We start from the raw sequence: 20,795 nt of genomic DNA, 5'->3' as shown, positions 1-20,795 counted from the left end.
AACTTACACAAAGATCTTGGATCAGACAAGAGAGAAAATAAAGATTATTATGATTTTTACAAGCTTTTATTCCTATTACAGGATGACTGGTCTTAGATACTCTTCTTAAATAGTTGTTTTGATGTTATTAATAGTAATATCTTAGCCTTGCTGTCATGGGAGAGGTATTAAAAATTCCGGCCAAAGACATTTCATAAAACCCTCACCTTCAAAAATCAGGTACTGTATTTACTCAGAGCAGTGAGGGGATATGAAGCCAGTGCAAAAACCCACTGGGATGTGGCTGTTCCCTGTGAGATGGTGGGGACAGCGTGATGGGAGGCTCCCTCCATGCCCAGCCGTGTTGGAGGCTGCTCAGCAGCAGGGGCTGTGCAGGTGTGCTGGTGCTCCAGGTTGTAGCAAAATCTTTCACATCAAGTAAGAATTTGGGGTGGTTTATGGGTAAATCATGCTTGTATCAGTGAGACTGTGCTGGAGCTGGGACTAGGAATACATTTTCCTTTAAAGAAAGGCTGGCAGAGTCTGGAAGCTTCTTTTTCTTCTTTCCCCCCAGTGCACAGGCCTTGGTCACAGCTTTGGCTCCCTGCAAATGTCTCAGCAAATGTCTTCCTGCTATTGTAGGGACATCACAAACTTTTGGGGTTTGTGGGTTCTGCAGCATCTTGGTTTTTGATGAAGGCCACTACTAGCATCACTCTCCTATGCAAAAATGAGCTTGAAATGTGCAAGAGAGTTTTGGGAAGCACTTTTTGACCTAGGTGTGTAGAGTCTGAGGTGTCTTGTCTGAACTGAAGGTCTATTACATTATTCCTGGAGGGTGCAGGAAATGAGGTTTGAGGTCCCAAAAAGTCCCTTTGAATACCCCTGTTTCCTTGAACATTAGTGGGGAGTCTACTGGATTTCTCACCAACAGAGCATGACCGTGAGACTTCCTCATCCTGCCCGGTGAAGGGGAGGTTATAGATCTTGTGAAAGAAACAAAGGAGAAAGGAGAGAGAAAGGCATAACATAAAGAAATGGAGGATGGAGGTTATCAAGGAGAGGCACAAGGCTTCCAAGTAGAGCTGTTACATTTTCATCTTCTTTTACTGACTGGTAAGTCCCCTTTTGGTAAGTAATGCACACCTCCTAGAAGAAAGGGGTGTGCTGGCTGCACTAACAACCCTGGCTTCTCTGGATACTAAGAAGCTGGAAACAAAGAAAATTGTGTAAAATTTATCAGTATGGGCCCTATCCAAATCCCAGTGACTTCAGGGTGTGCTAATCTGAACCCCGAAATCTGCTGGCAGGTTAGCTATCCCATGGTCCCAAGATTATTTAGGGAACAATCTCTTGAAGCAAAGAAAAAGTAAAGGCTTGCTGGAAACTGGTACAGTAGTATCCTGACAGAGACGGATGGCATCCCCTCCCTGAGCAGTGGGACCCCATCACCCCCTTTCCCTACCACTTCCTTTTTTTATAAGAGAGTTGGATGTGTCTAGCAGCCTCCTCCAAAATGACTGTCCAACTTTCCACGGCTGCTAGGCAGAGCAGGCACAAGCCAGGGTGTGTTTGCTCAGCTGAAGCCCCTCTGGCATGGCCTGGTCTCGCTGGCAAGCCCTCGCTGGAGGAAAGCAGGAGTGCACGAGGGAGAACACATCCTGTTGGCAGCGGTTTCACCAGTGAGCCTGCACAGCTTTTGCCTGCATGAGATTTTGGCATGAGGAGATTATATTATTAGTCTGTCACTTTTACAAGCATTGAAATATATGGAGGAGGCGCAGATGTTAAAAAATAACCACCAAAGCAAACAAATACCCAAAGTTGAAAAACAAATAAACCACCCAAAAAGGAAGCCTTAGAGCCAAACTGACTCCTCACCAGCTGCTGTCAGGTCCACTTTCCACAGCAGTGGCCAGAGACACCCACCAGCCAGTGGTGGGACAGGTGTTCCATCCCCTACGTGGTGCACCACTGGTGCCTTTTGTCTTTATAGCAAAGGCAGTGCATTTCTCCATCCAAGATGATAAGGAACACCACCTCACTCCATCCCTAGTGAGGCACAATCCAGTGAGACAGGAAACACAGCAAAGTTTTGCTGGTGGTGGTGAACTCAGGCTCTGTGCAGAGCCAGCGGAAAAGGCAGGTTGGGCAGATGGCAAGGATGTCCCCTGGGCCACTGTGGATGGGCTCTCTGTCAGCTGGGTGGGAGGTGGGCCAGGGAAGCAGCCTGCATGGACGTGGGGCAGCTGCGTGGTGCCATCCATGTGGCTTGTGCCTCCATGAGGGAACCTTTTCCTCTGGCACTGAAACCAATCCAGGAGGGAGCCCCTGGACTGTGCCAGTTTCGCACTTCAAATATGCTGGCAGGTAGGCTCTCCTTTCCAATTACATCATGTCACTGCCGCTCACCCCGGCTGTCTCTGGCCATTGGGCAGGATCCAGCAGCAGCATGGTGGGTGCTTTAAACCGTTGTGGATTTGCTCCCATCTCCTGATGCCCTCTGTCAGTCCTGCTTTGTTAAAAATTTATGCTATGAATTGTTCAACTTGCCAGTGGTTTATGTTCAGTTTCTCATTCCCCTTCTGGTCTCCACCGGGTTTGCCCCTTTGTCTGGGATAAAGGGCCTGGGCGCACACTGACGGGGAGTTGAAGCCTTCTCCCAGGGGCCTGGCCCACTCCAGAGCTGCCCAACCACCTCTGGGGATGCATTTGTATCATTTTGAAATGGCAGTGCAGAAGGTTTAAGTAAAAATCTCACTTTTCCTCTACAGTGGGTGCAGTTAGAGCAGAGCTGTGGCTGGGATGTGGACGGGGCAGGGGCAGAAGGTCAGGAATTGGAGCTGAGGCAAAGGGACAGGGACTGGGGCAGAGGAATATGGGCAAAAAGATAGGGAATGGGGCAGGTGCACAGGGGCAGAGAAAGAGGGACAAGGACATGGACAGGGCTAAAGGTCTGGGGATAGAGCAGAGGGACAAAAGGGTAGATAGATAAAGGAATAGAAGCAGAGACATTTGGGTTGAGGCTGAGAGACAGGGACAAGGGAACAAGGAGGGAGCAGGATCAGGGACTCAGGTGTCAGGGTGGGGAGTAAGGGCTGGGACAGGGGCAGAAGCAGGGGCAGAGACAGAAACAAGGGCAGGGGCTGGCACCCAGGAGCAGAGCTAGGGGCAGAAGCTGGTTAGTGGAAGCAAGGGCGGGGACAGGGCAGGGACAGGGACCCCGCGGCAGACAAAGGGCGGGCAGCAGAGCCCAGCTCGCAGCCCCCGTGTCCGCGGCGGCAGCACCGCACACCGGCGTGCAGAGCGAGGAGCAGGAGGAGCGGGCGGCGGCGGAGGAGGAGGAGGAGGAGGGGAGGGACCTTCCCCTCCCTCCCACCCCGGCACCGGGGGAAATAAATTATTCCCAGCCCTCGCACTCCCAGCTCCGTGCCCCGCACCCCGGCAGCGGCAGGCGGGGACGGCTCAGCCTTCGTCGGGCGCGGAGGGGCCGCCCCTGCCCTCGCTGAGCTCCGCTCCGCTCCTCGCCCGCCTCCCCACGAGCTCCCGCGGCCGCGGCGGGGGGCAGCGCCCGCCCCGGCCCGGCCCGGCCCGCCCCGTCCCGCGGAGCGGAGCTGCGCCCCGGCCCCGCCGTGCCCTGGATGCCCCAGCGGCGCCGGCGGCAGCAGCATGGAGCGGCGGCGGGGCGTCCCCGGGGGCTGGCCCTGCCTGCTGGCCGCCCTGGGTGCCCTGCTGGCGGCGGGCCGGGCGGCTGTCCCCCGTGCCCGCTTCTCGCCCTTCTTCTTCCTCTGCACCCACCACGGCGAGCTGGAGGGCGACGGGGAGCAGGGCGAGGTGCTCATCGCCCTCCACATCGCGGGCAACCCCGCCGCCTACGTGCCTGGCCAGGAGTACCACGGTAGGTGGTGGCGCTCGGCGCTGCTGGTCCCCGGGCGGCCCCGGAGCGTCCCGCGGGGAGGAAAGCGGCGGGGGGAAGCGGGAGCCCCGGACGGTGCCGGGTGCCGTGCCCCAGGGCAGCCCCGGCGGCGGCTCGGCGGAGCGCCCCGTCCGTGCGGGACCGTCCTGCCTGCCCCGGGCCCCGGGAGCGCCGCCCGCGCTCCCGTCCCAGCGCCGCTTCGCCTCGGAGCGGCTCCCGCCGGGCGCTGCCCGGAGCCGAGCGAGTTCCGAGTCCCCGCTGCTCAGCCGGCTCTGGGCCGGATCCGGAGCATCACGACTTGCTGGCGGTCTGTCCCTTTCCCACTCCAGCCGCTTTCGGAGCACCGAGCGCTCAGGCTCTCCTGGGGGGCTGCACGGTGCCGCCGCTGGCGGCTGCCATCGGGTCACCGAGGTGTGTCACCGCCGTGTGTCACCGCGATGTGCCCAGCGCGGACCCGGCCAGCCTGTTGCTCCCTTGCAGGGGCCACGGACGACAGGCGGGGGTCAGGCACTCACAGGTGGCTTTGGAGATGGAAGGTCTTGCCTAGAATTAATAAAAAACCCCCGCTTTTTATAAGCGCCCGGGCGGAGGAGAATGAACAAGAAAGAATAGGCAAAGTTTTTCACAAAGTAGTGTCTCTACTTGGAGCTGCAGTGGGTGAGGGGCAGAACCCAGGGCTGAGTGGGGCAGGTAACCTACTGTGGGAAGCTGCTTTCGGCTGCAGAGTGCCCCTGGACACCAGCACTGTGCGGTGCAGCAGCCTCATCACCATTTCTCTGTATAGGAAACTTCCACATGTGAAACATTTTTTAATTCTTAACGGTGGGAGACTGCTTAAGGCTATATTCGCTAATCCTTCTTCTCTCTTTGTGTCTGTTTGGAGTTTGCAATGCCACAGAATAATAACAGCAAATTCTGCAGTAGGCAATTGGAAATCAGAGAAAATGACAAGAAATATTTGTTTAGAACACGTTGCTCAAAAGCAGATACTGTATGATAGTCCCTGGCTAAAGATGGAATTAAACTTCTGACTTTGATATGTTCCAGCTCAAAATTTAAGTTTCAGGTAAATTATTGAATAGTTACATGAAAATTCTTATTGAATTTTTTCCTGTAAATACATAAACCCCAAACACATCAAATATTCATTTTCACACAATATAAGGCATCCTGAAGTTTTTCTCCATGTGTAAGCTTTAACAGTATAGTTTTACTAAATTCACTGGAAACTTTTGATTTTAAAATACCTAGTGGCCTTTCTAAAAACCCACATATGTAAGTTATATGACTTCACCGGATTTTTTTTCCTTAGAACCTTAGATTTTACAGCCCATAATACACACTCAGGTTACGTAAATTGCATTCAACCTGCTGAACCACAGATGTGCGGAGCAAAAAAAAGAAGCTGGGATTTCCAGTTTGCACTATTTTAAATGCTGAATTTTTGAAATTATATTTCAACCACGTAAATGACAGAATCACCTCTATTCTCGCTGCTTCCCTTTCCCCCCAAGCCTTCAGCCCGCATTTCAGCCTCGTTGCTTGTCTAGGGATAGAGGACTGTGGCGGGCAGGGCAGCGGGAGCGCGGCGGGCAGGGCTGTCCGGCTGTCCTGCATCGGGCAGGGCTGTCCGGCTGTCCTGCATGGTGAGGAGCAGGGACAGATGTTGTTTCTCCGGGGATGCTCTTCTGACGCTCGTCCTTTTAAAAGGGCTTTTGAATTTTGAAACACCAGCTCGCGGAGCAGCGCCCCAGCTGCGCGCCAGACCTTTCAGGTGGCCAAGGGTGGGTTTTCCGTCGCTGCTTTGCGTCTGACCGAGCAAAATGTGGCGTCTTTGAATCTGCCTCTGCGCCTCGTGGGATTTCTCCCTGTCCGCTCTCAGGTTTTGAGGAGCTGCTGCTGCCCCGCTCCCCCGCCCATCCCGCTCGGGGAGCAGCTCCTGCGGCAGCTCCCCGGAGCCTCTGCTGACCCCGGCCAAAATCCGCCCATCCCGCTCGGGGAGCAGCTCCTGCAGCAGCTCCCCGGAGCCTCTGCTGACCCCGGCCAAAATCCGCCCATCCCGCTCGGGGAGCAGCTCCTGCAGCAGCTCCCCGGAGCCTCTGCTGACCCCGGCCAAAATCCGCCCATCCCTCGGTTGCGCGCTCCCGTCTGGGGCCGGCGCTGCCGGAGCATCGCTGCCAGAGAGCCAGCTCTGCGCGGGGCTGCCGCCCGAGCACTTCGGGGGATCTCCTAAAGCCACCGTCTTAAGCAAGTGAAAACAAATCGGACGCGTTCAAAACATGAACACAGAAGGAAGTTCCCAAGCAGAACTTGAAAACTAACTTGTTTACACAGTGCAAGGTGTAGGTACACCTGGTGTGAGACAGACTCTTAATTTATATCAAACTTGCAATGGTGATTTCTTTTCAAATTCGTGCATTGATTAAAAACTTACCCATGCCAAACCATGTCAAGAAGCACTGTATTTGCTATGCACAGTGCAGCAGGCATATTCTTGAGCTAAGCACGCTTAATCAGTTAGATATTTTGAAATATGTGAGTATTTAACATAGAGCAATTATCAATGTTATATAGCACAAAAAAAAAACAAAAACAAAAATAAAACAACAAACCAGAGTATACAATCTGAAGAAAAAATTTCAAGCAATGTGAAATTTTATATGATATAGTTTAATGATGCTGAAAACATGCCAGTCTGTACTGGTTGAGAATTTATCATTTAAAAATAAAACTTTAAAGGTGGTCTTGTGGGGACACAGAGCAGGATTTTTAATAGGCTGCACAGAAGCACAGGATGAGGGGAGATTTACATATGTACAATGAAAATTCACCTGCTCAGAGCATATATTAAAATGCTCTGAATCTTTTCAAGTTCCAGTAAGGCCTTGTGTTACTTCCCCTTCATTCTACAGGAACAGGTGACAGCAGCATCCACAAACATGGAGCTCAAAGAGGAGGGAATTGGATGAAACCATATGCCAAAGGGTGGATGAGAAAAAATTCTGATTAAAAAAATCAGCCACTGACTTTCTGCTAATTTGTTTAGACATTTCCTTGGGCACTCAGAGGGGGAGTCAAACCATGGTGCAGCCAGTGGAGCAGGGACAGGGGCTCTCGGCCCTTTGCCCAACTGTCCCTTGTGCTGCCCAGCACGACAGGAGAGGAACAGCATGTGTTGCAGAGGACACTTGCCTGGGAAGCACAAGAGCTTCTGCAAGTGGCTTCTCTGGCACCCTGAATCTGGCATTTTATTTCCCTGTGCCTCTGAATTTCCTAAGTAAAACAAAGGCAATAATATTCCCTACTTTGCATAGTTAAATTAGATACATTAGGATTTAGTGCTTCTCCCCTAATATTTAAAATTAGTCCAGATTTGGCCCTATTCCTGCAAACAGTAAATATTTAATCACTGGTTGAATAGGACCAGACCCAGGCTGCATATAAATACGCTCTTTCATATTAAGAGGACTGACTTGATACATCAACAAACAATTTTATTACCTTTGGCAGACTTTTATTCCTTGAATTAGCTTATTTCAAATGTAATTAAGTCCTTGAGCTGGCAAAGCACTTATGGGCTTGCTCAAATGCAAACTGACAAAGTGTTCACTGGTTTAATGTAGGCACCTGCTCAGCTTCCTCTCAGCCAAGGGGTGGCTGCGTGTTCTGGGAGCAGCATCAGGGCTCGCCTGGCTGGCTTGTAGCTTTCCTGGAAGATAGGGTCATCCCTATCCTCTCTTGGTTTTCTCCTGGGTTTTCTTCTGTAATATGCAGAGTAGAATATAATTTCTTTTAAAAAAATTTTAAAAAATCATCAAGCCCCAACCACTACAAATTGAAAATTTTTATGCAATTCCATTTGGGTTTATTTGCAATCTAAAGTTGATTTTTTAAATCCGTGTCAATGCGCCTTCAGTGCTGAGAGCATGTACCATGATTTACAGATAAGTACATTGGAACTGCATAAAGAAATAAGGATAAACTTGACTGAACATTGAGTCTTTACTGACCTTAATCACAGAAAGCTCAAAATGAACAGTCAGATTTATAGTGTTTAAAAAATATAAACGGATTATCTTTACACTGTATTTGTTTTATCCCTTAAGATTTTTTTTTGCTGTCACTGCAAACAGTTCATTTTTCCCAAGGTTTCAAATTTAGATCTTTTAAGAACAACTTTGAACTGTTTTCCCATGATTGATGCTAAAACTCATCATTCTGCCCTTAAAATAGTTTTCTTTAATGGGACTTGAGTTTCTATTTCACTCTCCATTGTTCCTTTTTTTTTCGAGAACGGATTAACCTTCAGTTATCAGTTTCCATCTATGACTGCTACTATTCTTAGATATACTGTATATTGTCTAGAACTGTTGCTGTGGTAGGTTGTAAAAAAATAGTTTTTAACTATTTTAGGTGGTATTTGTGCACTCTTTCAGCACTGATAAAAAGTTGTTTAAAGTCTGCCCAATTCCACCTTTGTTATGAGCCACTATATTTTAGAAATACAGATTGTGACTTAGTACCCCTTTTCATTAGGATTATTTACACTTCTGATGGGCATTTTTGTAAATTAAAATTGTTGTAAATTCAAATCATTATTAAAATTCAGTATTCATTGTTGTAAATTCAGATCATTATTAAATAAAAACATGTTTGAATTTGATGCAAAGGAAGGGAAGAAAAAAACAAACTGGAATTTAAGTAGTGATGCTGCTTGAGGTATAATCAGGGTTGTAACTGAATGGCACAAACCTAGGCATACTTTCTGTACCAGTTATGCTGAAGTGTAGGAAGCTTTTAGTGAATCAGTAGAAGTAAATAATGCACAGGAAGCAATGTTAGTGCATTGGTAACAGAAGAGAAGGTTTGCATCTCTCTTTTCCAGCATCAGCCGAAGAATCACATCAGCTTCTTGAGTCTTTTGCAGCCTATTCCCTCAAAACGTTTGGTCTTACCCACTTACATCCTCCTCTGATCCCTGCAAGAATGGAGACTTCCATCATTTTCTGTTTAAAATTAAAGAAGTGTGGAAAACTTTTTGCTCATAGAAGTCCAGTTAGTTCCAGGGATTATTTTAGAACTCTTCTCTTTAGGGACCCTTACATTAAAAAAACTGAATCTGGCAATAGGTAGCAATGGTCAGGGAGTTATTAGGAAGGGGGAAGACCATTGATCTTCAAGTCTTTCCTTTCTTCTGAGGTCCCTAGCAATATCTTGCAGCTGCATAAGGGTTTCATAGCACATAAAAATTTAATCTTGGGTCAGCATTTACTAAAAATGCCTTCATCCACCAGAGCCTCCCGAGCACACCCTGACTGCTGTATTTAGGATTTTCTTGCGTGAAGTAAGCTTTGCAAAAGGAACGCTGATTTATAAGTGCTGTGGCCAGTTTGAATTTCTCAGATCTGAGCCTTACAAAGTATGTTATTGAGGCAATATGAGTTTCTAGGTCTTGATGTTGACCAATGCATGTTCTGCATTTCTGAAGCTCTTGTATGGCCCCAAAGTTCATGTGGCATGTGTTTGCAAATTTTAAGAGTTGTGCTTTTAGGATCCCGTGACCAGAAACTGATGAAGGGTGCCAAGCTTGAAAGAAAAAGGTAGGCAAGGTCACAACTGACAGCCTCTTACAGACTGTGTTTCGCTAGGGAAGATGTTAAATTTCAACGGTTTTGGCTGTCATCACTAATTTGTGGGCATCATAAGCACCAGCAGATGGCCCAGCCAAAGATGTAGTCAGGCACAGGATTGATGAAAGGAGGTAGAAGGTCCACAAAGGCCTAAATGAGCCTTTCTTGCAAATTTGCAGAAGAGATGTAATCTCCGGTTAAATCCTTTCTCCCCTCATCAGGGGGCTGCTCCCCCCTGCAAAGGAGACTTGATTGCCCCAAATAACAGAAATCAAAGCCAGCATGGCGTGCTGGCGTGACCCACATTTGTGAGGTGACATCTGACTGTGGGACAGACACGGCATTGTTGGTCCTGTGGGTCCGTGTAGGGCAGGCTGGGCTGGGCTGGGCTGTGTACATGAAAAAATGATCTCTGCCTCAGAGAGTTCACTGTCCAAATCCTGGGGTGCCTGGGGGCTGGCATGTGTGCATGAACCTTTCTTATGGCATATCCCCCAGCACCGGGCTCAGGAAATACAAGAAACCTGTAAATGGTTAAAGGGTGCAAAAATATTGTCTCAGTGTTATGTAAATATGTTGCACATATTTTCTGATTTCTGTGTCCAGAGGTATTTTCTAATATGCATAATTTACCAGTGGAATTTATTGCCAAAATCTGTCCATGTAAACTGCTTGTAAGTAGAAATATCTAACATGTATTTTTCTTATAAATAATTAATATTTGTAACTGTATATATATATATATATAAACAGGTGTGTATATATAAACAGGTGTATATATAAATAGGTGTATATATTAATAGGTGTACATACACATATACATATACATATACATATACATACACACATATATGTATAACAAGAAACAAACCTTCAAGACCAAAGGTTACCAGTAAATGATTTATTAGTTGGATATTTATGCACAGTGGTGTGTAGGACACTTCTCTGTTTCCTGCACTGATGATTCCACCAAACCTCTGTTAGTTCATTAGGTAGAACAGGGCAAGACTCTCAGACTGGCATAATTTCTCATTTTCCTTATTATTGCCTTGATTTGGATTTTTGGAGACCACTTCTTTTGAAACTGTAGCTTTTAATGATGGTACAGTATTACAGTATTTGCATATTGACTGGTTGAAGTATGATTTTCAATTTGATAATGGCTGTGGTGATGCAGCTGGGATGGATTCAGATGCAACCTTTATTTGCATTGTGCGGCTCCTTCCCTACAGCTGTGGTTTAGATTTGTCATGAGTGTTTGCTGCACGGAGAGGGAAGGAAATGGCACTGTCTCACCTCTGAGAATAAGCAACCTTTCATACCAGCCCTTGTTATGAGAATTTCAATAGTCTCTGATGAAAGGTTCAGTCTTTCTAACATGCTTCCTTTCTTTGTCTTAACATTTCCTGCCTTTTCATTGGGCATGAAAGGTACAGAGTGCAATGTGTGTCTGGAATGTTTGTGTAATTCCCACCTTTTTTTCCCCCACCAGCTGGGATTCACCTCTGGAATAAACATAGGACAAACCCTGTAAGTGCAATCTTTGATATCTGTCAAAGCACACTAACAGGTTGCATGGTGAAAGACCTTTCTAGGTTGTCAAGATGATGCCTTTTTATTGGGCAGTCAGTCTTCCTCCATTCCTCCTTCCCTTAGGTCAGTCCTGGAAAGTGAAAGCCATAGCATGTGTCACACAATTCCTACTGGGCTCTGCCAATGGACAGCATCATGGAGACAGAGGTCTGTCAGGTCCATGCCCACAGGACCTTCTCCTGGTCCCTTCAGTGCTCAGATGTGTCCCACAGTTAGATATTTTACTCTTTTCCTAAGAGGAAGAGAAGGGTCAAGGAAGTGGAGTTTTTTGAAGACTTTGTTTTGTTTTAATGTATCTCTCACTAAACATTTGCCTTAAATAAGACCATGTTGGAGTTGTGTATATCCCACATGGAGCGGGAGTACTGGAGTTTGTGGGAACATTAGAGCTTGTGCCTGTTTATTCTACAGTCCAGAACCAGACATTACTCTGTCCTCCTGCAGCTGGACAGGTCCTGGCTGGGGCTGGAGAGGGCACCAAGGGCCAGGCACAGAGACACTTTGTCTCCTGCAACCATCTGGAGTGGCTGCTGTCTCTGTGGCATCAGTGTTTCCTGGGCAGCTGGGTTCAGCTTAGCTTCAGGCTGAGGCACCTGTGGGTTTGCTGTTTGTCTCGCCAACCTCAGCATCACCTGCGTCACTCCGGACTCCCCGCAGTGTTGGCTATTCATCCTTGTCCTGCTGCTGTCAGCGTGCCTTTCTGTTCAGGGATGCTGCTTGGTGATGTGGCTTTTGCTGGTAGAGATCTCCCCAAGGCTCCTCTCTGTCCACCCAAGGGGGACCATTGGTCTTCCCAGGGAATCAGGACATCGCTGATTGCTATCTTTTAGTGTTTCCACACGACCTATTTTAAACAACGTCTTTTATGTGAACATCTCAGTCTAGAGAGCAGGATGTGTCCTGGGGGACTGGACATGAGTGTGAAAGTTGCTGGGGAGCAGGGAGGGAGTTCAGGCACTTTCCCAAAAGCTTTTATACCAAAGTGAAGACTGTTTGTTACAGTCGTTATAACATCCCTCTTGCCATATTTTTCCATCCTGGGAACAAAACAGAAGTATCTGTTCCCTGCTCCTCTCTAGCACTTTGATATTAATAATGGTTGTGAGAGTTTCACAAGCATCTCCTTGGGAAGGGAAATCGATGGCACTTTTCCAGACTGTGTCTATTGAAGTTCGACCTGCAAGAGCCCTGAGTGACAGTAGACAAGGAATCCATCTCCCTTCAGGTACAAGCTCTACCTTGCACTACCCTGTCTTACATCCTGCCCCTCCCCACTTTCTTTCAAACTTCTACATTGACCTTCCTAAAATTTTGTGTGCTGCTCTGTACTGTGCAAGTGCTTCAGTGCATGCCCAAGTTCTGTCCCAGTTTCCTGTGTTCTGGGGTGACAAACATGCCAGTGTGTATCCAGCCCTGAGTGGGACCAGTGCTGCCCACAGACCCTCTCTGAGTATTTGACTGAGATGCCCCAAGTAAAATTTTATTTTGTTTTGCTAGATGAGAAGCATTATTAATAAGCTCAGCCTTCTGGGTGTTGGGGTTCACTGGGTGTTGGATGTATTGTGAAGCCATGTGTAAAACTGTTGCTGTGTCTCTCCTGGAGCAGAAGCCTTGGGGTATGCAGCCATGCAGGGTGGTTGCTGGTTTCTGTCTTTGCTTTTGCAAGATACAGCAGAGAGGGAACTGGAGTGCCCTTGGTCCTCTGCAGCAGGGTGAGCAGATTAATCATCAGAGAGGGGGCTGAAGGTTCCTGTGTGTTTCCCAGAGTGGTTTCTACTCACACAGGTTTGTGACTGCTGTTTCCCACAGGAGACAGAGCTGTGCTCATTGGCCTGAGGGAACTGAACTATGAACCAGACTGAGATGAAATGCCAAGAGCTCCTGCACTACGCTTAGCAAAATTCTGATTGCCTCAGATTAGACAGTTGCTCATTCCTCCCCATGTCTGCTTGAAGGGTAGTTTTGTACAAAAACAGGTTTGACCCAAGAGAGCTGAGACAAGAAATGGGTCTGCCTGCCAGCCCTAGCTCCAGCTGTGTCTGTGTTTCCGACTGTCCAGTTCACCATTCCTTGCTGCCATGGACGGGTGGATGCTGGCTCCTATCCCATGTCCCCTTCCAGAGCCTGGCTGCAATGTGGCTGTACACTGAGCTGTCCAGCTGGTGAAAAGCACACAGAATAAGGGACCTCACTGTTTCCCTCTTTCCATGTCTTCAGTGTAATTTTCAAGAGTGCAGTTAGATAATCAAAAGTTGGCAAAGAAAAAAACTCTGTACAGGGAAATCCATCAGGCAAGCCCCCTTTCGTGCACAGGCACGCATCCAGAAGCAAATGCTGTTTTCCCCTCCTCCTCCTGCTGCATCCCATCTACAGGCAGCTCCTGCCCCATCTTGGATTTGAAGGGATTTTCATATTGGTTGTCCACAAGTGGCATATGTAAGTTGCTCCTTGGGAATGTGTGGGAGAATAGTGACAATTGATTGTCTGTGTGCACATGATAGCAGAGGGAAGGAAATGGGAAAAGAGAAAGCACACAAGACTCACTGCCCAGAAGACTTGAAGAAGTCTGATAATATGTTCCTCTCTGTGGCTGAGAGCTAGTTTGTGGTCATATCATTCAATAAATCTGGTAGAATATTCATAAATGAAATAGCAAAACTGCAGAAAATCAGCTTTCCAGGAGGCCTGTGTTCTTGCAGAGAAATACTTCATGGAAGAGCTGTGTCTTTCCCTGTGGATCCTGCATGGGGGAGCTCTTCCTGTGGTAGAAATGAAAGCAATGGGTGGGTGATCAGCCTTTTTAACATCTGAAAACAGTGGTGTGACCCTCTGTGGCCTCTCTTCATGTCAGGCCCTGGGATGTGAGAAGTCATTCATCACATCACGGGGTTTGGCAAGGTCTCTGCCATTTGCCTTCCACTGTTCCCACTGCTCTCCAGGACAATACAATGCCTAGGAAAGAACATGAAATATAGATAATATTTATCTTTCTGGCTAAACAGGCTGTGGATTCCAGCCCACAATACCCTTCCAGTGTTCCTATCTCACAGGGGAAATGCATTGCTAGAAGAAAACAACACTCCTTCCAGAATTAGACACATTCATCTGGACATTGGATGAAATGATTATTATAGCAAGAACTGCAGAGAGAAACAAAACAGCCAAACTGGCCAAGGCAGAGATCCTGGTTTAATAAACTGTTGCCCAGCCTTGCAGTGCAGCAGTTTAGAGGTATGCCAGGTGTCAAAGTCACAGAATCAGTATTTAAAAGTACTTAAAAAAATAGTTCCTAGTATATTTGAAAAAAAGAATCCCTGGCTAAAGTTCAATGTTAAACATTTTTGTGCAGCAATTCTTCTAACTCTAGCCCAAACAAAGTGTAGTCTTCAGAATGCCATTCAGGTTAGCACAAAGATCCAAAACCTCTGGCAAATATTTTTATGCTTTCCAAGTATTATAGTTGATTTGCTGATGGCTGATACCCAGTCAGATAGTTTTCAAGTTGATAGTATTCTCGCATGAGGAATCCCAAGCACAAACATGGGCTGGGTGGAGAATAGACTTGGAGCAGCCCTGAGGAGAAGGACTTGGGGGTGCTGCTGGATGGGAGGCTGTATGTGAGCTGGCCATGTGTGTTCACAGCCCAGAAAATCAAACATGTCCTGGGCTGCACCAAGGCAGCGTGGGCAGCAGGGTGAGGGAGGGGATTCTGCCCCTCTGCTCCACTTGCACAAGACCCCACCTGGAGTTCTGTATCCAGATCTGGGGCTCACAACATAAGAAGGGCTTGAACCTGTTGCAGTGAGTCCAGAGAATGTCCATGGAGATGATCAGGGGGTTGGAGAACCTCTCCAGAGGCAGAGAAAATTGGGGCTGTTCAGCCCAGGGAAGAGAAGGCTCTGAGGAGACCTTAGAGCAGCTTTTCCGTAGCTGAAGATGGCCAACAAGAGAGCTGGAGAGGGAATTTTACAAGGGCATGTAGTGACAGGATGAGGTGGAATGGCTTCAAACTGAAAGAGAGGAGGTTTATATTAGATATTAAGGAGTAATTATTTGCTGTGAGGGTGGTGAAACACTGAAACGTGTTGACCAAGGAAGTTGTGGATGTCCCATCCCTAGAAGCATTCAAGGCCGCGCTGGATGGGGTTTTGAGCAATCTCATCTAGTGGAAGGTGTCCCTACCCACAGCAGGGGGATTGAAAGCTGATGATGAACAAGGTCCCTTCCAAGCAAAACTATTCTATGATTCTCTGAATTTATTTAGTTTGAATTTCCATGTTTGTAGTGAATTAATTTGCAATCTGATTTTGTCAAAGACAAAAACTGATAATGTATTTGAATAGGATTTGGTAAAAGTTTTAATGGAAAATGGGGAGGAGTGAAATACTTGAAATATATTACTGTTATTTTCAAAACATAGTTCTTATTTTTGTTTTGAAAAAGTACTTTAATCGTGACACTTAAAAAAAAAAAGTTACATGCATAATCAGAAATTGGAATGAGACTTTTCTGCCTGAACAAAAGTCTTTATCTAATTTTTTTGGGTTCATTGAAGATTTTCGTATTGACCGAACTGATATTTTAATTTATTTTTTTGTGCCAGATCCCGCAGTACTTCTTTTATGTTGGCCCAAGCTGATCTCTTTTTCTTTCTTTTTCTTTTCACTTTGGTCACTGAACCAAAAATCAAACAGTTCTACTTCTGACAAGTTGACCATTTAATTTCCGGCCACTGCACAGATGTGATTCAGACCACTCTCCTCGTGTTTGTTCCCAAAATAAATTGCAGAATCATAATTCACTCCTTAGGGCACCCAAGGGCAGTTGGTAGCAATGCTAACATTTCCAAGGTAACAAACTCATGTTTTCTATAATGAAACCTGTGGTAACTGTGTGGCTACTGATGTGTTGTCCATGCTTTCCTTTACATCTAGTAATTTTTCGGCTTTCTTTTTGGCAGAAATCTTTTTTCCTGTTGCAGTGTTTGGTAATGTAGGCTTTGAGGAAATCTCTCACTTGCCTCCTGCATGTCTTACAGTTAAGGGGTACTTCTGCTTCTGATCCGGAAAACCTGTTGCAGTGCATTGACAGAATTATGGTTCATTGAACTAGACAAAGAGACCTTCATGTCTTTAAAATGATCTCTTTTCTTCATGGAATAGTATTTACAGAGCTGTCCACCTCAAACAGAAAGGAATTGCTGAGAGCAGACATAGAAATTGCATTTGAGAGATGCAGGTTTATTTCCTTCAGGGAAGTGATCCCTGTGTTCTTTATTGCCCTGCTTTTCCTTCAACACGTAGTTAATGCAGTTGTGAGGTATAAAAGAGTTTCAGCAGAGCTGTGATGTTTGCAGAATTTGCCTCAACCAGCAGAGATGAAAAGGTGTGGGTTTGGCTGGAGCTGGCAGCACTGGTCCCTCCCCAGCCTCAGGCAGCCTGGATTACTCTGTGGATCTTTTCACTCAAAGAGATGTAAGTTTTGTTTCATCAAGTGGTAGCAGGTGTTAGGGAGCCTTTATGCTACACTTCACTGACAGAATGCCAGTGTGGTGGCATCTGGCTGTTTTCTTAGTACAAATGGTGTTTTTAAACTCTAAACTGTCTTTGAGCAGTGGTAGTGGTGCATTACACGCTGACTACTCTTCTTCTGGGACCTTGCCCAAAAACCCCAACGAAAAGCTCCCCCTCAAGTGCCTTTTGCCCAATTAGTGAGATTACAGTAGAGAGCAAATCCTCCTAATTGCAATATTTTCCATTTGAGAAAGCACATTGTAAAATTAGTTACATTACAATATTTCTTTCGATTGCATTTCAATAACTGCTAAGAAACATAAGTAAGTGACTTGTACTGTAACAAGTAACCTTTCATTCCAGATTTACAAAGCCTGCACTTTTTGCAGTATTTTCTACATACAAACAGTCAGAAACAGGGAACATTTTTGTTCTAATTGATGTATTTTCTCTAGAGCTTATAGATGAGGTGCAGAACTCATACAGATGCTGGTAAGCATGGTACTTCAAATCTTCAGAATGGTCAAATTGTTGACAAACAAAAATTGTGTGTTCCGTCTTGGAGTGTGCCAGCTTTTAGCACTTCTGGGAGGTGAGGACTGTCATCACCATGGAAGAGGATCAGTGCCAGCAAAGCCCACAGCTTCTTGATGCATTGCATAATATGAGTGATGAGGTGAAATCTTTGGACAGCGAGACAAGATTTAACCCTGCTCTGCTCTTGAAAATTTTCCTTATTTACTCCTCATGCAGAACATCTGGGTGGAAGTTTCCATCCCTCTTGGGGCAGTGCTGCATTGGGGCAAGGCTGACTGTGGCATCCAGGAGCAGGCAGCTGAGGCAGAAGAGATGACCACATGTGAGGGAGCAGTCAGATTTTCAGCTTACCAGATTTTTCCCCCTCTTCACTCCTTTTTCAGAATGCAGGGCTCATTGCTCAGAGATTTAACATCCACAGCTTCCAGGTAGTGACTTCCCCCCACATTGCTGGGCACGTGAATTGGTGGGAAGAACACGGCCTGGTGAAACCATCTGGAAGAGGTTCCAGCTGCATGCTGCAACATTCAGCATGAACTTCCATTCAGTTCTCATCCCTTCTGCTGAATTTAACATGTGTTTGTTATGGTTAGCATGCACAGTGGTTGTAATTTGTTTGAATTAGAGAGGAATCACTCTCTTTGTGCTTTTTTTTACATCAAGAACACTGTGCTCTGGTACAAAGAGAGATTGATGTCTTTGTAATTAGCTAGGTCAGAATTTGGTGGCCCTTTTGATTTTGGGTTTTACTTCTGAGTATCTTATATAGGCATTTACCTTTAAGATGAATTGGGAATGAATGATAATAACACATCACATTTTCTCCTTTATTTTGGAGTAATTTGGAAATGTTTAGGTATAATTCAAGGATAATAATAAATTTCTTTTAATTATACACTTAAAAGCATGTTCCATGATATTATTTGTTAATACCTATCTATTTTATTGTTCCTTGAGCTTTTCTGTTGCAGGTAATCAGGTTGCTGCTAGGATGAATAGGTACATGTTGGGTGGCTAAACATTTAATGTGCTCTTCAGAATCAGAAGAGAAGCCACAAGGAAATATATGTGAGGGACCTTTATATGTATTTTGGGGACCTGGGTCTATAGCAGCTCTTTCTTATGTTTAATGCATGTGTCATGGCAGGCCTAGTGCAATGCCTGTCATGTGCCAAAAGACAGCTCTACTGTTTAGAGCTGTTGGTGTTTTATAATCCCCCTGCAATATCTCCCAGAAAGACCATGTTTCAGTGGCTTAGATTTGGCTCAGATTTTGTATTGGTGGTGGGCACTTTTTATGTGGTACAAAGCTGGTAGTATATTGGGCAGGAATAAGGAATTACTAGGGAATCTTCCAGTTCTACTTAAAGAACAGAAAAAAAAGAAAAAGAAAAAGAAAAAGAAAAAGAAAAAGAAAAAGAAAAAGAAAAAGAAAAAGAAAAAGAAAAAGAAAAAGAAAAAGAAAAAGAAAAAGAAGAAAAAAAACCAAAAAAAGGGTTCTGGAATATGTTTAAATATAAACTTCCTTAAATTTGTACCTGAGTGCTCAGGCTCATTTTTACTTTCCAAGAACACAAAACTTTGGAAGGATGCAAAGATACTTGAAGTTTTTGTGACCTATTCACTTTAGGAGTACCTTTTGTTGAATTTGTAGCCTGCAAAATCCTGTGTTCCTTAAAAAGCTACAAACTGGAACATTTCCCCATGAGAAATGGAAGAAGAAAGAAACGTTTCTCAAACTTAAAGCAGGATTTTTACATATTAACTATAAATATATTGAAACTGAATGCTTTTAAATAAAATAAAGCCGCTTGCTGTCTCTGCAGAAATGAATTGGGCAAAGGGATTTATCCAGGGTATTTCAGTCAGATGAATGGAGAGATATGTCCATCACCACTAACGTGATGGTTATTCCTTCTAAATATAAACTGATAATATTGTATATTAAAGGCTTGATTATACTGTTAAGAAGATTAGTACATTTAAACAGAAAATAAAGGCTTATGTGCCCTAAATGTGAAACTAAAAGGAAAGGGTTTTATGTATGGCACTGTCACAACATTCAGTACTTTTGAAAAAGGTACTTTCCCTTTGGAAATACCTGTAAGGAATAATCACTGCATGCTGCCTCTGGGAATAGGTGGGATGCCTTAAGCCTAATCTCTTTCAAAGCGGTAATTTAAATATATGCAGGTATTAATCTTGGCCTGTTTGGGGGTATTTATGGGAGTAAGCATAATGATGGCAAGTGATCATGTCCACAAGGTCAGTTTTCTGTCTCATCTGTTTTCTTTAAGTGTTTGGGATATCTTTTAATTGCAGAAACTGTGGCAAATCTATAAAAAACATATGTCAGAATGGAAAAAGGATTAATGATTCCTCTGTGATATTTCTCTGAATCAGATCTATGAATTTAAAATATTTAACACATATTAAAGATTTCAGTGTCTTTTAATATTGTGCTTGACTTACATGGCACTGTCTCTAAGGACATTGTATCTGAATCTTCTGATGGTATTGAATTTATGACATTGAATTTAAGACTTTTGTGCTCATGTCATGAAGCTTGTTAGGTAGTGTTTAACATGTCTTCTTTTTAATTTTTTTTTTTTTTAAGTTCTTGTTCTTTATAACATAGTAGTTCTTCTAAGTGGAAGATTTATAGTGATGATGGAGGAAGACTTGCTGTTATCTCCTGATAGATAGCACTCCTTGATTTCCTTTTATGCATCTCTCAAATTAGATATTCTGCACCTTAATCACAACATCAAGTCTTACTTACTTTATCTTTTAAGAGCAAAAGCACTGCGATTATAAATTAACTTTAAAATATCGTCAGATCTTCTGCCTGGGGGCTTGTCTTTGTTTCTGACTCAAGCATTGCTCCGTGGTCAGGTCCTGTCCAGAGAAAAAAGCTGCTTAATTGAATCCAGTGGGGGCTGGATAGCCTGGGCTGCTGTGACTGGAGGCAGAGCTGGAGCTGCTGTTAAGCACAGCCCCGTTTCCCTGGGACTGGGCACAGCCTGCAGCTGTACCAGGGCTGCCAGGAAACCTGCAGGCACCCAGGCTGCTGTGTGGGTAAAGTTAAATGCTTACACTCTGGAGGCAAAATCACGGAGTTATGGACTGCTAGGTGTGTTGACCTCTAGGTCTGTGGCTTTTCCTCCTGTTTGTTGCTCAGGACCCCATGTGGAGCAGTGCCAGCCCCCCTGAGCCCCTCTGGCTGCTGGCAGCACATCCCCCTGCCCAGCACCTGCAGCGCTCACACTGGAAGGGGATGTCAGGTCTGGCCTGGGCTGAGCCTTTGGGTTTTCTGCCCTACTGCTGCCTGCTCTCCACTGGGGTGGGCATGGATGGGGTCCCCAAGGTAACAGGGGTGCCCCAGCGCTGGGCAGCCTCAGCTCCCACCCTTGCACCTAAGGTGCTCCCTTAGCAGCAGCAGTGGGGTTTGGGTTTCTAGTTTTTCATGTATAGAAGATAACTGTCCTGGACCAGTTCTTCTGGTGACCATCAGAGGTCAGTGGCTTTTAAGCCAAAGGTTGATCTAGTCCCTGAAGTTTTTCTTTATCTCCTGAATAAAGTGGAGCTTTCTGTAAAGGGAAACTGCAAAGAAAGAGCATAGGGATC

General features: G+C 45.6%; 1 protein-coding gene across 2 annotated transcripts in view; it reads left to right on the top strand.

The window, feature by feature from the left end:
- The first annotated feature begins 3,597 nt into the window (after positions 1-3,597).
- Positions 3,598-20,795, top strand: part of LOC131592824 (reelin) — a 273,205-nt gene continuing 256,007 nt past the window's right edge. Inside the window, exon 1 of one of the 2 annotated variants that reach the window (XM_058864624.1) lies at positions 3,598-3,877. In XM_058864624.1, the coding sequence (XP_058720607.1) occupies positions 3,649-3,877 (229 nt within the window). In that variant the 5' untranslated portion in view covers positions 3,598-3,648. The remainder of the gene's footprint in view (positions 3,878-20,795) is intronic. The other variant, XM_058864623.1, reaches the window with a different exon arrangement.

Source organism: Poecile atricapillus, chromosome Z (genome assembly GCF_030490865.1).
Source record: "Poecile atricapillus isolate bPoeAtr1 chromosome Z, bPoeAtr1.hap1, whole genome shotgun sequence".
NCBI classification, from domain to species: Eukaryota; Metazoa; Chordata; class Aves; order Passeriformes; family Paridae; genus Poecile; species Poecile atricapillus.
The sequence above is the reverse complement of the archived record's forward strand: the minus strand, read 5'-3'. Positions and strand labels throughout refer to the sequence as shown.